The sequence below is a fragment of the Epinephelus lanceolatus genome, chromosome 9 (genome assembly GCF_041903045.1).
Source record: "Epinephelus lanceolatus isolate andai-2023 chromosome 9, ASM4190304v1, whole genome shotgun sequence".
Lineage (NCBI taxonomy): Eukaryota > Metazoa > Chordata > Actinopteri > Perciformes > Serranidae > Epinephelus > Epinephelus lanceolatus.
Genome location: NC_135742.1, coordinates 1357443 through 1373808, shown reverse-complemented (window position 1 = coordinate 1373808; position 16366 = coordinate 1357443). Strand labels below are relative to the sequence as shown.

Genomic DNA, 16366 nt, shown 5'->3' with positions numbered 1-16366 from the left:
ATGGAGCTTTCATCTTTACTTCATGACCTTCATCTCACCTCCTCCTCCCCCTCAGAGAAGCCCCTCCCCCCTCTCCCTCCCTTCCTCCAATCACAGAGCTCCTCTCTCGGCTGCAGGAGAAGCTGATTGGTTCGTCCTCCGACTCTGAAACGAGCTCCCTGATTGGTCGTGTTGAGCGTTTCTTCCAAGTAGCAGATCCCCATTGGCTGTTCTCAGCCAGTCAGGATGATGGGTGGACGGAGCTTCAGGTGGCGTACAGCTCTCTGGTCCGTGCTCTGATTGGCTGTGCAGCTCTGCCGCTCTGCGAGGACGACTGTGGCTCTCTGCCGTCCGCAGCCTATCAGAGCGTCCCAAGCAGAGCTGGAGCAGTATGCTCCGCCCTCACAGCGCTGCTGGGAACTCTGGGAAACAGAGGCAGTCAGACTGGTGTGCTGCTGGCTGTGGCTCCGCCCATCTGTGTGTTCTCTGTCACTCATTTCCAGGTGAGTCTGACGGGAAAACAGTACAGGTGTGTGTGACACGTTCAGGGTCTCTGCTACGAGTCAGGTGATCCAGTGACTCGTGTGTCGAGTCTTTTCTTACGTTTCAGACAAAAGTTGGTTTCTAGTCATGTTTATACTGATGTAAAAGTCAACGAGCAGGAAGTCATTGTGTGTGTGTGTGTGTGTGTGTGTGTGTGTGTGTGTTCAGGTTCAGCCGTGGACCAGCTCCTCGTCCAGAGTGGCGGCTCAGAGCCTGCAGGAGGCGCTGCTGAGGGCAGGGGGCTGGAGAGACTCGGCCCACCTCCTGATGGGGGACAGGAGTCAGGAGGAGGAGGAGGAGGGGGGGAGGGAGGAGCAGAGGAATTCTGGGAGGAGTCCTGGACGTCCTGCAGCCTCAGCTGACAAAGTGAGGATCTGACATCACAACGTTTGAATTTCTGTTTGTCCTCCTGGAGACGCTGTCCTCACTTCCTGTTTACAGTCTGTGTGTGTGTGTGTGTGTGTGTGTGTGTTTCAGGGAGTCGTGGCAGCGCTGTGAAGCAGTGAAGGTGGTGTTTGCGTGGACGCTCCTGCAGGTCAGTTTGACCTTTGTTCAGCTGTGATGTCATCAAGACTCAGTAAAGTTCAAAGTAGACGTGTTGGGAGGGAACGCACATGTACGTCACACTCTGAGAGATGCTGGGTGCAGCACTTCCTGTCTGAGCAGCCCACACACACACTGCTCATTAGGAACAGTTGAATAAGACACTGTGGACACAGGCCCTCAGAAGTCTACAATCTGCAGTACTGAAATGTAACTGAGTACTTTTACTCAAGTACAAGTTTAAAGTACTTGATTCTTTTCTTTATATTCCTGTTTAAACTTCAGCCTGACTGAAACCTGAATGTGTGTGTGTGTGTGTGTGTGTGTGTGTGTGCAGGTGACTCGTCCCTCTCTGTCCCCTCACCTGTCCCACCTCCTCCCCCCCTCACTCCTCCTCAATGACCACTACAGACCAGAGAACTGCATGCTGGGAGTTCGCTGTCTGCACCACATCGTGCTCAACACGGTGAGAACACACACACACACATGTTTCTGACACTGAACAGGAAGCAGCTCTGTCACTTTCATTTACATGATTGTAATGCATTTGTTGATGAAGATGATGATGATGTGTTCAGCCTGCTGCAGACCTGCGTCAGTTCAACAGAGCAGAAGTTCTCTACCAGGCCTTATTCAAACACCTGTACATTACAGAGGCTGCTGTCATCCAGGTAACACACACACGCGCGCGCACACACACACACACACACACACACACAGTATATCAACTTACAGCTGGAGACATGTTGAGTTCACAAATCGACCTCAGACAGGTTTGATATTTCTTCACTTCACCAACATGTAAATTTATCAGCTTCATATAAGGATCCATCCGTCTGTCTGTCTGTCTCTCTGTACCTGTCTGTCTCCCTGTCTCTGCAGTCTGTTCTGTCCTGTTTGTTGGACCTGTTGTTGGTTTTGGAGAAGCCCCCCTCGTCTCTTGCCCCCCCCTCCTCCTCCTCCTGCAGGAAGCCCTGTCGTCATGACGATGTGCTGCGTCTAGTCCTGACTCACATGGAGGCGGAGCACAAGGTGGCGCTGCGACATGTCTACGCCACCGCTCTCCCTCCGTACATCGACAGGTAGGAGCGTTTGACGTGCACTCCTGGAGGCAGCAGGCGGGTGGAGTCAGCTGTGTTGCAGCAGAGTCTCAGGGTGTGTTTGTTTTGTTGTGTGGGGTCAGGATGGGCGTGGCCGTGTGCAGACACCTGCGGCGGCTGGAGCGGGTGGTGCTGGGATACCTGGAGGTCAGAGACCCACCTGAGGAGACGAGTCGACTCAAGATCCTGGAAGTCCTGGAGAAAACCATCAGAGCAGCATGGCCACGGTCAGAACACACACACACACACACACACACACACACACACACGTATCTGTGAGGACCCTCAGTGACATCATTGGCTCGCTTTGTTTACATCAGAATGTCACCAACGTGATGTCAGAATAAACTGCAGGGTTCTCTCAGTGACTCCACCTACGTAAAGAAAAATACAAAATACACTGGCAGCTGCGGCTGCTCTTTGGAGATGATGAGTCACAGTCCTGATGGTCGTGAGCTCGCCAGCCCTGGTCATGAGACAAAAAGTCTGTCATTTGTAGTTTTAGCCTCCAACCACTTCATCCTCCGCTCCGTAAATCCACCAGCAAACAGTCTGTCCCCGAGAGATCAGCTCCTCCAGGACACTTAATACAAATTCAGCCCGTCCCTGTGAATGTGGCGCAACTAAACACTACGGCTGCCCCCCCGACTGAGACTGTTCCTAGTGGACCAACAGTCCTCATCAGGGTCCATCAGTGGACCGGCGGTCCTCATCAGGGTCCATCAGTGGACCGACGGTCCTCATCAGGGTCCATCAGTGGACCACCGGTCCTCATCAGGGTCCATCAGTGGACCAGCGGTCCTCATCAGGGTCCATCAGTGGACCGACAGTCCTCATCAGGGTCCATCAGTGGACCACCGGTCCTCATCAGGGTCCATCAGTGGACCGACAGTCCTCATCAGGGTCCATCAGTGGACCGACGGTCCTCATCAGGGTCCATCAGTGGACCGACAGTCCTCATCAGGGTCCATCAGTGGACCGACAGTCCTCATCAGGGTCCATCAGTGGACCACCAGTCCTCATCAGGGTCCATCAGTGGACCGACAGTCCTCATCAGGGTCCATCAGTGGACCGACAGTCCTCATCAGGGTCCATCAGTGGACCAGCAGTCCTCATCAGGGTCCATCAGTGGACCAACAGTCCTCATCAGGGTCCATCAGTGGACCAACAGTCCTCATCAGGGTCCATCAGTGGACCAGCAGTCCTCATCAGGGTCCATCAGTGGACCAACAGTCCTCATCAGGGTCCATCAGTGGACCAGCAGTCCTCATCAGGGTCCATCAGTGGACCAACAGTCCTCATCAGGGTCCATCAGTGGACCAGCAGTCCTCATCAGGGTCCATCAGTGGACCAGCAGTCCTCATCAGGGTCCATCAGTGGACCAGCAGTCCTCATCAGGGTCCATCAGTGGACCACCAGTCCTCATCAGGGTCCATCAGTGGACCAACAGTCCTCATCAGGGGCCATCAGTGGACCGACAGTCCTCATCAGGGTCCATCAGTGGACCACCAGTCCTCATCAGGGTCCATCAGTGGACCGACAGTCCTCATCAGGGGCCATCAGTGGACCGACAGTCCTCATCAGGGTCCATCAGTGGACCGACAGTCCTCATCAGGGGCCATCAGTGGACCGACAGTCCTCATCAGGGTCCATCAGTGGACCGACAGTCCTCATCAGGGTCCATCAGTGGACCACCAGTCCTCATCAGGGTCCATCAGTGGACCGACAGTCCTCATCAGGGTCCATCAGTGGACCAACAGTCCTCATCAGGGTCCATCAGTGGACCAACAGTCCTCATCAGGGTCCATCAGTGGACCGACAGTCCTCATCAGGGGCCATCAGTGGACCGACAGTCCTCATCAGGGGCCATCAGTGGACCGACAGTCCTCATCAGGGTCCATCAGTGGACCAACAGTCCTCATCAGGGTCCATCAGTGGACCGACAGTCCTCATCAGGGTCCATCAGTGGACCAACAGTCCTCATCAGGGTCCATCAGTGGACTAGTCTCCTGCATGTTTCTGATATGAATGTAATGATTAAATGATATATTTTGGTGGTTTGAGTTGAAGGTGTGAGAAAGAATAGTATCAGTAACATTGTTAACACTGTGCTACATTACAGAGAAATACAAACCGTACTAATGAACCTTCATTAATATAGGCCTATATTTTATCTCCAAGTGCACGTCACACACTGAGCGAGCCGCCTGTTAATGACGCTGTGGGCTAATGGGCATGTAGCTACTTCCATGTTTCAGATGATACGTCATGTTTGTAGTCGACCAATGAAGATGAGTTTACATATCACCTTGGGTTCGTCCTTCACCTTCTCAAAATGATCCCACACTTTGGATTTCCTGCCCGACATGTTATTAACTAGCCTGTGGAATAACCGCAGGTACCAGCCCTGGAGATTAACCTGACTCCTGTCTGACTGCTGAGCGTGGACACTTCCTGTGTCTGTCCTTTCAAAGTAAAGTCACACATGGTCTACAGGAGGTGTTTTTAAATCTGTGGAGATTAAAAACACAAACTCAAGTCTGACCTCTGCAGGCCGAACACAGGAACTGCTGCTGTTTCTAACTCTGTCTCTGTCTCTCAGGATGGAGTGTCGAGTTGGCGTGTTGCTGCGTTGCCTGTTGAAGTTGCTGGTTGACGTGTCCTCAGACTCTGAGCTCAGTGACTCAGTGAGACAGAAGCTGATGAATCAAACGTCTCTCTGCCTCAAACTGCTGGATGCCTGTTGTCATGGAGACCTGCAGGTGAGTTTACCTGCCCACTGCTGTTTGTCTCAGACCAACTGTCCTCTCTGAAGATGCTCACCTGTCTGTCTGTCTGTCTGTCTGTCTGTCTGTCTGTCTATCAGCCTTTCCTCCAGCAGGTCGACAGCAGCTGCTGCAGCTCCGAGGTGCTCAGTTGCCTAGCGACAGTCACTGTGACGACAGAGAGGTGACGCAGCAGCAGCACACCTGGAACACCTGAGAGTCCGACTGTGAGACGCACTGAGAGCAGAGCTGCTGCTTCCTGACAGACAGGACTGAGGGCTGAGAGCACAGAACAGCAGGTGTGTTTGTTTCGTTCAACAGGAAGTCTTTAATATCATCTTCATACATTCATATTCATATTTATACAGCCAATATTACAAAATCTGTTTTGTGTTCATGAAGGCACCACAAGCTTCCGCTCAGTGCTGTTGCATTCACAGACGTCAGAAATATTCAGTTACAGTCACAAACAGTGATGTTAATGCTGCGTTCATGTCACATGAGTGACTGTAATTATTAGAGTTCACTTCAGCATCCAACATCTGACACAAGCATCAGTCTGACAAATACAAAGTTCTCAGTGTTTTTAACTCTGCTGTCGTCATCACCTCTCTGAACCTCCACCATTTGTCCCATTTGACTTGAACGCAGCATCAGCGCTTTGCCTCCCACAGAGACACAAACCTGCTGTAACACAGGTGTGAAATGAACCGTTCATCTTCATCACTGAAGACTTTTCTCTGGTACATTACATGAAACCTGTGATAATAATAATAATAACACTCTGTATATTTATTACATCAGTCCGACCTGTCGCTCATCTCACAGGTTAGTGTCACAGTTTTCACTCATTGTTGAGAATCTGGGATGAAACATTTTGTTTTTACTCCTCAGTGAGGCTGAAAAATATATTTGAAAAGATCAAAATCTATTAAACCAGACAGTTAAACAGTTTTTTAATATCAGACATGATGGTTGTCAGAGGAAGATCAGATGAGGGAGGGTCTGATGAGGGAGGGTGGGTCTGATGAGGGAGGGTCTGATGAGGGAGGGAGGGTCTGATGAGGGAGGGAGGGTCTGATGAGGGAGGGTGGGTCTGATGAGGGAGGGTCTGATGAGGGAGGGAGGGTCTGATGAGGGAGGGAGGGTCTGATGAGGGAGGGTGGGTCTGATGAGGGAGGGTCTGATGAGGGAGGGAGGGTCTGATGAGGGAGGGAGGGTCTGATGAGGGAGGGTCTGATGAGGGAGGGAGGGTCTGATGAGGGAGGGAGGGTCTGATGAGGGAGGGTCTGATGAGGGAGGGTCTGATGAGGGTGGGTCTGATGAGGGAGGGTCTGATGAGGGAGGGAGGGTCTGATGAGGGAGGGTCTGATGAGGGTGGGTCTGATGAGGGAGGGTCTGATGAGGGAGGGTGGGTCTGATGAGGGAGGGTCTGATGAGGGAGGGTGGGTCTGATGAGGGAGGGTCTGATGAGGGTGGGTCTGATGAGGGTGGGTCTGATGAGGGAGGGTCTGATGAGGGAGGGTCTGATGGGGGAGGGTCTGATGAGGGAGGGAGGGTCTGATGAGGGAGGGTCTGATGAGGAGGGAGGGTCTGATGAGGGAGGGTCTGATGAGGGAGGGTCTGATGAGGGAGGGAGGGTCTGATGAGGGTGGGTCTGATGAGGGAGGGAGGGTCTGATGAGGGTGGGTCTGATGAGGGAGGGTCTGATGAGGGAGGGTCTGATGAGGGAGGGAGGGTCTGATGAGGGTGGGTCTGATGAGGGTGGGTCTGATGAGGGTGGGTCTGATGAGGGAGGGTCTGATGAGGGAGGGTGGGTCTGATGAGGGTGGGTCTGATGAGGGTGGGTCTGATGAGGGAGGGTCTGATGAGGGAGGGTCTGATAAGGGAGGGTCTGATGAGGGAGGGTCTGATGAGGGTGGGTCTGATGAGGGAGGGTCTGATGAGGGTGGGTCTGATGAGGGAGGGTCTGATGAGGGTGGGTCTGATGAGGGTGGGTCTGATGAGGGAGGGTCTGATGAGGGAGGGTCTGATGAGGGAGGGTCTGATAAGGGAGGGTCTGATGAGGGTGGGTCTGATGAGGGTGGGTCTGATGAGGGAGGGTCTGATGAGGGAGGGAGGGTCTGATGAGGGAGGGTGGGTCTGATGAGGGAGGGTGGGTCTGATGAGGGTGGGTCTGATGAGGGAGGGTCTGATAAGGGAGGGTCTGATGAGGGAGGGTCTGATGAGGGTGGGTCTGATGAGGGAGGGTCTGATGAGGGAGGGTCTGATGAGGGAGGGTGGGTCTGATGAGGGAGGGTCTGATGAGGGAGGGTCTGATGAGGGAGGGTCTGATGAGGGAGGGTGGGTCTGATGAGGGAGGGTCTGATGAGGGTGGGTCTGATGAGGGTGGGTCTGATGAGGGAGGGTCTGATGAGGGAGGGTCTGATAAGGGAGGGTCTGATGAGGGAGGGTCTGATGAGGGTGGGTCTGATGAGGGAGGGTCTGATGAGGGAGGGTCTGATGAGGGAGGGAGGGTCTGATGAGGGAGGGTGGGTCTGATGAGGGAGGGTGGGTCTGATGAGGGTGGGTCTGATGAGGGTGGGTCTGATGAGGGAGGGTCTGATGAGGGAGGGAGGGTCTGATGAGGGAGGGAGGGTCTGATGAGGGAGGGTCTGATGAGGGAGGGAGGGTCTGATGTGAAGCTAAAGTTTTAATAAACTGAGAGATGTCTGTAAAGTCTCTGATCAGCTGCTCAGTCTGAAACCAAACGTCTGCAGAGTTCATCATGCTCATTTATTTCCTCAGGACCTGAGAGGTCGACTGGCTTTCAGACAATCAGACACATCATATCGTTTGATGTCATACAGACAGTATGATGTCATACAGAGTAACAACATTACAGTGACAACAAACAAAAACAACAAACAGTTAAACACAAACCGTAAATAAATCCAAGTGTTAAAGGACACAAAGACGCTGATGTTCATTAATGTCACTGTAAACATCAACAAAAAATAAGATATTTCAACACTGTAAAATAAAGAGGTGTCTGCACACAGTGTGACACACGTCTCAATACTGAGTTCTTCATTCTGCTGCATGAAGCCTGAACAGACTCGTTACTGCCCCCCTGTGGTCTGAGTGTTTGTCCATCAGTCACTGAAGTAATGAGTCTGTGTAAGCAACAAACAAACTTCACACACACACACACACACACACACACACACACACACAGGTGAAATTTATCTTCAGTGTTTCAGCAGAGAAACGTCTTCAGTGACGAGGAGTTCAGGTTAACCCTAACCCTCTGTGATGTAATGTCGGCGCTCTGATTGACTGCAGCAACAATTCAGGAAGCATAAAGTTGAGACTGAAAGTTCAGTCTTGACCTCAGAGAGTTGGCTGATAGACTTCACAGCTCCGCAGCAGCGACTGAACGACTTCATGTATCGAGTTTCAGACGTGTTTCATGAGTTTTTCCTGATAAACAAACCTGGATGTTTCATATCTGTACAGTCTCTAATGTGACTCGTGTGTGTGTGTGTCATGGTGTGTGTGTGTGAGCAGTGAGTCCAGCTGGTCCAGTCTGTGCTTCAGTCCCAGTAAACTCTCCTCAGCCTCCAGTCGTCTCACCTTCAGATTCTCCTGCTGGTTCCACAAACTGCAGCGAAGACGAGCCTCAACGAGCAACAACACACAGTCAGTCAGGTTTATTCTCTCTGACATCACCCACACTCACACACACACTCACACACTCACACACCCACACTCACACACACACACTCAGGCTCTGTTTACACCTTTACAGACATTTATGAAAACAGATATTCTCCTCTATGTTTTGACGTCTCGTCCACACAAAGTGAGATTTGAAAACATCTTAAGTCCAGCTGTAACTCACCAGATTCATCACCGTATATGATATCATATCGAATCTTTGGACAACCAAACTATATTTGCAGATATCACAAAGTCTGCCTTGATATGATTTGATTTGAGAAGAAGAAGAAATCATCTGAGCATTTCACCCAGTTCTGCTCGTCACCTGTTATTAGCTCTAACACTTTTACGCTGCATGGTTTAGCCTAGCAGCTAGCAGAGTTTTCTCCACTCTTAACTTCACAAATTACAGGTATTGTTTATATATTTTCTTCCTCACTGTTGGTGTCAGTCTCTGCGTCCCCTGACACAACTGCTCGGTTGAATTTCGGCCTGCGTGCATGTTTTTTGAAACGTTGAAACAGAGCAACTAAAGCCGAGTTGAGACTGCACGGTATCAGCCTGATTATAACCTGACGCAGCTGTCGCACAATGTCGGCTCTGATCATGAACGAGTGTTGTGCGTGATAATGCATTGTTTATCCCATGTAGTGTGTCATAGTAGACCACAACTGATGCTGCGTCTGGGACGCCTTACGACTGAAAGGAGGCAAGAAAGACATTTTAAAACGAAGGTCGTGTGGACAGAATTTTTTATCTTAAATGGAGGAAAAATATCTGTTTTCAAAAATGTCTTCACACATGTAGACAGGAGCTGTTTCTGTTCTCTGTCTCACAGTCACATGTTTCAGGTGAATGTCCAGTTTAGCTTAGCTTAGCACAAAGACTGGAGGTAAAGGGAAACTGTTAGCCTAGCTCCATCAGAAGAGACAACATCTACCTTCAGACCCGTCTGAGTCACATGTTGTTTTATTGAACAGGTGCAGACACACAAACGTAAAATGAGACATTGAGGTTTTAGCAGCAGTTAGCATTGAAGCTATTTGTTGGCGAACAACCTCTGGAAGCAGTAAGGCTGTTCTTTACTTATCAGAGGAGAGGGGTGGGTCTGCAGTGTGACCCTCCCTGAGTGACTGGAGGAAAATCCATGACCTTCCCCCTTCATGAATGACTGATTAGATTTACATACTCTTTGATGTTTGAAAGACAACATTTTTAAGATGAACTCCTGGAGTTGAAAAAAGCCTCAGTTGTTCACTCTTGTTGTGCAAACGATTTATTTTTGATAACATTTTAAATGAGGCGTAGAATAAAGTGATTTTGATGAAATATCACTACTTCAAGCATTCGTCGCACATGATGTGTCCAAGCACTGACGGAAATTTGAAAATCCAACAGTAAGTTTTATAGTTTTACAGTTTCTGGCTGATAAATTGTCATTTTGTCAATTTTTTTTTAAAACAAACCATGCCTGCAGGGTTTGGAAGGCATGTTGTCTTTAAAGATCAGTGGTAAAATAACACAAAATACATTTCAGTACAATCAAAAACAGTCAAAATTATTTGTCAGGATTCCCCCTCTTTGGACCACCCATCCCCCCACATAAATAACGAACAGTCCCTAACCTCTCTAAAGTCCAGAACTGCCAACCCGTTTGTTGGCTAACAGGAAACATGTTGGTCAACAGATAGCTCCAATGCTAACTGCTGCTAACAACATCTCCTTTTTATATATCTGTTTCCTGTTCATCAAACAACAGGTGAATCAGACTTTGAGTTTTATGAAGGTAGATGTTGTCTCTTCTGATGGAGCTAGGCTAACAGTTTGCCTTTGCTTCCAGTCTTTGTGCTAAGCTAAGCTAAACATGTCTCTGTACAGGAGGGATAAAGGTTATGTCCATCTGAAACATGTGACTCTGAGACAAACAGACAGACGACAAGAGGATTTACATTTTTAATCTCATACTGAAGTCAGAACTCAAGGAATAGTCTGAATATATATTTAATTATTTTTAAACACAAAGTTTATACTAACTGGTGATAAAATATCAGACTGGATCATCTGGATATCATCGGGGTTAAAGTTTGGACATGTTACTGTGTAACTACAAGAGTTCAACAAAAAGCTATTGTGTCAGTGATTTCTCTCATAAGCCTCCAAACTTCTCATTATAAGTCTGACTGTATTTAAACTGCTGGTTTGACTGAAGCTGAAGAGTTTGTTTGATATCTAAGTTAATAATAAAATATTATTTACCTTCAGTCGGTCCTCTTGTTGTCTCAGTTTTTCTTTCTGCAGTTCCACCTTCCACCTGTCCTCCTAAAAACACACACAGTTATGTGATTAACCACTTTAGATCTTTAAACTGTCGACACAAAGAATGAGAAACACTGTTGTTTAAGATCAGGACTGTTGACATACTGTAAAACTAAAAATACATGAATGGATGAAAAAGCAAATTTTATAAAACAATTCACTCTAAAAATATCATGAAAAAATCCATATTACACTTTGCTATCAAAAATCCTATAAAGATGTCAAACTATAGTATCTCCAATCATCAAAAACCGTCACTGTATAACATGTAAAATAATCCTCATAAGTCGTCAAAAACCACAAAAAACATCATAGTATAGCATGTCATATGAAATCATATCTTAATTCAAAAAAGTGTGAATTCATCTCAGCATCCATTTATTCATGTCCATGGATAATTAGAAGTTATTAATGAGATCAGTGATGTGAAGCAGAACAAAGTGTTAACATGTCAGGACTCACCTCAGAGCTGAAGGCAGATCTCAGACCAGCTGTAGACAGGTAGAAAGACTCCTCCTCCTCTTCCTCAGACGCCTCCCTGATGTCCTCCTACAGACACACATTCAACAGCTTCTCAATTAATTCATTAAGACGTGCATTTATTGATTATTTATTTATTTATTAATCATTGTTGAGCTTCACCTCTTCTGTCTCGAGACATTCGTCCTCACGAAGCTCCTCACGTTTCTTTGTTAGCCCCTCCCCTTTGAACTGTAACACCTCCTCCTGGTATTTTAGCTCCTCCCTCTGATGTTTCAGCTCCTTTTCTTTTAACTGTAGCTCCTCCTCTGTCTGTTTCAGGACCGCCTCCTGGTGGATCAGCTGTTTCTCTCTCTGCCACAGATCCTCCTCTGATTGGTCGCAAAGAATCAAACACAAACATTTGATGTTTAAAAATGTGTTTGTATAAATTTGTATTCACAAATATCAGAAAGTATGTGGGACATGATAAAAGATGAACTGACTGAGCTGATGGAGCTGCTGCTGCTGCTCAGAGATACGGCGCCCCCTGTCCTCCAACTGACACACTGCAGTATTAACTTCCTCCAGTCCAACACACAGAGCCTGAGACAGAGAGCACGAGTGAGGACGGGCCTGTTTACAGTTCTGGGCCCGACATGTTTGTGTGTCACTCTGTTGGTTTCTGTGACGACTGTAATAATAATAATAATAATAATAATAATAATAATAATGATAATGTTGTAGTGTGTGTGTGTGTGTGTGTTGTACCTGTCTGTCTTCTATCTGTCTGTCCAGCTCCTTCAGCTGCTCTGCTCTCTGCTGCTGCAGCTGACCGGACACATTCAGCTCCTGCAGGACACAAACACACTCATCACTATTAAACACTTCGTTCAGACAGAGGACAGGCTGTGTGTGTGTGTGTGTGTGTGTGTGTGTGTGTGTGTGTGTGTGTGTGTGTGTTTCACCTGTTCCAGGCTCTGCAGGTGTTTCTTCGTCTCCTCCACCCGTTCACTGAGCAGAGACAACAGCTCTGAATTCTCTGAAACACAAACATGATGAAACTTTGATGCATCTTTTCTTTGTCCAGTTGTTCATGTGTCTTGTTTACCTTTAAAGTCAATACTTGTCTATATGTCATTGTATATGTTGTGAGGAAATAAATAAACAAAAAAACGTCAAAAAAAGTCTAGATTTTTTTCAAACTTCATTCTTACTATTGATACATGCTATACTATGACTTTTTTTTTTTACAGATGTCGGACGACATACTATACTATGACTTTTTTTTACAATTTCAGGCGACATACCATACTATGACTTTTTTTTTCACGATTTCGGACAACATGCTATACTATGACTTTTTTTTTTTTTTTTACAGATATCGGATGACATACTATACTATGACTTTTTTTCATGATTTTTGACGACATGCTATACTATGACTTTTTTTCATGATTTCTGACGACATGCTATACTATGACTTTTTTTTACAATTTTGGACGACATACTATACTATGACTTTTTTTACAATTTCAGGCGACATACTATACTATTACTTTTTTTCATGATTTTTGACGACATACTATACTATGACTTTTTTTCATGATTTCTGACGACATGCTATACTATGACTTTTTTTTACAATTTTGGACGACATACTATACTATGACTTTTTTTTTTACAATTTTGGACGACATACTATACTATGACTTTTTTCATAATTTCGGACGACATACTATACTATGACTTTTTTTACAATTTCAGGCGACATACTATACTATTACTTTTTTTTTTCACGATTTCGGACGACATGCTATACTATGACTTTTTTTTACAATTTTGGACGACATACTATACTATGACTTTTTTTACAATTTCAGGCGACATACTATAACTTTTTTTCATGATTTTTGACGACATACTATACTATGACTTTTTTTCATGATTTCTGACGACATGCTATACTATGACTTTTTTTTACAATTTTGGACGACATACTACTATGACTTTTTTTTACAATTTTGGACGACATACTATACTATGACTTTTTTCATAATTTCGGACGACATACTATACTATGACTTTTTTTACAATTTCAGGCGACATACTATACTATTACTTTTTTTTTTTCACGATTTCGGACGACATGCTATACTATGACTTTTTTTTACAATTTTGGACGACATACTATACTATGACTTTTTTTACAATTTCAGGCGACATACTATACTATTACTTTTTTTCATGATTTTTGACGACATACTATACTATGACTTTTTTTCATGATTTCTGACGACATGCTATACTATGACTTTTTTTTACAATTTTGGACGACATACTATACTATGACTTTTTTTTACAATTTTGGACGACATACTATACTATGACTTTTTTCATAATTTCGGACGACATACTATACTATGACTTTTTTTACAATTTCAGGCGACATACTATACTATTACTTTTTTTTTTCACGATTTCGGACGACATGCTATACTATGACTTTTTTTTTTTTACAGATATCGGATGACATACTATATGACTTTTTTTCATGATTTTTGACGACATGCTATACTATGACTTTTTTTCATGATTTCTGACGACATGCTATACTATGACTTTTTTTTACAATTTTGGACGACATACTATACTATGACTTTTTTTTACAATTTCAGGCGACATACTATACTATTACTTTTTTTCATGATTTTTGACGACATACTATACTATGACTTTTTTTCATGATTTCTGACGACATGCTATACTATGACTTTTTTTTACAATTTTGGACGACATACTATACTATGACTTTTTTTTTACAATTTTGGACGACATACTATACTATGACTTTTTTCATAATTTCGGACGACATACTATACTATGACTTTTTTTACAATTTCAGGCGACATACTATACTATTACTTTTTTTTTTCACGATTTCGGACGACATGCTATACTATGACTTTTTTTTACAATTTTGGACGACATACTATACTATGACTTTTTTTACAATTTCAGGCGACATACTATAACTTTTTTTCATGATTTTTGACGACATACTAGACTATGACTTTTTTTCATGATTTCTGACGACATGCTATACTATGACTTTTTTTTACAATTTTGGACGACATACTATACTATGACTTTTTTTTACAATTTTGGACGACATACTATACTATGACTTTTTTCATAATTTCGGACGACATACTATACTATGACTTTTTTTACAATTTCAGGCGACATACTATACTATTACTTTTTTTTTTTCACGATTTCGGACGACATGCTATACTATGACTTTTTTTTACAATTTTGGACGACATACTATACTATGACTTTTTTTACAATTTCAGGCGACATACTATACTATTACTTTTTTTCATGATTTTTGACGACATACTATACTATGACTTTTTTTCATGATTTCTGACGACATGCTATACTATGACTTTTTTTTACAATTTTGGACGACATACTATACTATGACTTTTTTTTACAATTTTGGACGACATACTATACTATGACTTTTTTCATAATTTCGGACGACATACTATACTATGACTTTTTTTACAATTTCAGGCGACATACTATACTATTACTTTTTTTTTTCACGATTTCGGACGACATGCTATACTATGACTTTTTTTTTTTTACAGATGTCGGATGACATGCTATACTATGACTTTTTTTAAAATTTCGGACGACATGCTATACTATGACTTTTTTTACAATTTCAGACGACATGCTATACTATGACTTTTTTACAATTTCGGACGACATGCAATACTATGACTTTTTTTTACAATTTCAGGCGACATACTATGCTATGACTTTTTTTTTTTTTTTTTTACAGATGTCGGATGACATGCTATACTATGACTTTTTTTAAAATTTCGGACGACATGCTATACTATGACTTTTTTTACAATTTCAGACGACATGCTATACTATGACTTTTTTACAATTTCGGACGACATGCAATACTATGACTTTTTTTTACAATTTCAGGCGACATACTATACTATGACTTTTTTAAAAATTTTGGACGACATGCTATACTATGACTTTATTTACAATTTCGGACGACATACCATACTATGACTTTTTTTTTTCACAATTTCGGACAACATACTATACTATGACTTTTTTCATGATTTTGGACAACATGCTATACTATGACTTTTTTTTTTTTTTTTTACAGATGTCGGATGACATACTATACTATGGCTTTTTTCATGATTTTGGACGACATACTATACTATGACTTTTTTTCATGATTTCTGACGACATACTATACTATGACTTTTTTTTACAATTTTGGACGACATGCTATACTATGACTTTTTTTTACAATTTCAGGCGACATACTATACTATGACTTTTTTTTACATTTTGGACGACATACTATACTATGACACACCATACTATTACTTTTTTTTTCACGATTTCGGACAACATACTATACTATGGCTTTTTTCATAATTTTGGACGACATACTATACTATTACTTTTTTTACAATTTCAGGCGACATGCTATACTATGACTTTTTTACAATTTCGGACGACATACTATACTATGACTTTTTTTTCATATTTTCGGATGACATACCATACTATTACTTTTTTTTTCATGATTTCGGACGACATGCTATACTATGACTTTTTTTTTTTACAGATGTCGGATGACATACTATACTATGGCTTTTTTCATAATTTTGGACGACATACTATACTATGACTTTTTTTTTTACAATTTCAGGCGACATACTATGCTATGACTTTTTTTTTTTTACAGATGTCGGATGACATACTATACTATGACTTTTTTTTAAAATTTCGGACGACATGCTATACTATGACTTTCTTTTACAATTTCAGGCGACATGCAATACTATGACTTTTTTTTACAATTTCAGGCGACATACTATACTATGACTTTTTTTTCACATTTTC

The 16366-nt window shown here is 43.8% G+C and overlaps 2 protein-coding genes across 3 annotated transcripts in view; one reads left to right on the top strand and one right to left on the bottom strand.

Moving 5' to 3' along the window:
• On the top strand, window positions 1-12594 carry tti2 (TELO2 interacting protein 2). Its single transcript, XM_078171154.1, is given in 13 exon segments — window positions 1-78; window positions 81-482; window positions 691-802; window positions 843-888; window positions 1000-1057; window positions 1403-1531; window positions 1644-1736; window positions 1948-2147; window positions 2249-2392; window positions 4768-4927; window positions 5032-5229; window positions 8480-8611; window positions 11750-12594. Coding segments are annotated over 11 exon segments (1509 nt in total). The 3' UTR covers window positions 5119-5229; window positions 8480-8611; window positions 11750-12594.
• The window catches only part of cntrl (centriolin), a 54199-nt gene continuing 45519 nt past the window's right edge, over window positions 7687-16366 (bottom strand). For both annotated transcript variants that reach the window (XM_033620226.2, XM_078171148.1), the window contains exons 34-40: window positions 12376-12449; window positions 12179-12259; window positions 11914-12013; window positions 11591-11799; window positions 11411-11497; window positions 10889-10951; window positions 7687-8590 (exon numbers count right to left, since the gene is read on the bottom strand). In XM_033620226.2, the coding sequence (XP_033476117.2) occupies window positions 8432-8590; window positions 10889-10951; window positions 11411-11497; window positions 11591-11799; window positions 11914-12013; window positions 12179-12259; window positions 12376-12449 (773 nt within the window). In that variant the 3' untranslated portion in view covers window positions 7687-8431. The remainder of the gene's footprint in view (window positions 8591-10888; window positions 10952-11410; window positions 11498-11590; window positions 11800-11913; window positions 12014-12178; window positions 12260-12375; window positions 12450-16366) is intronic.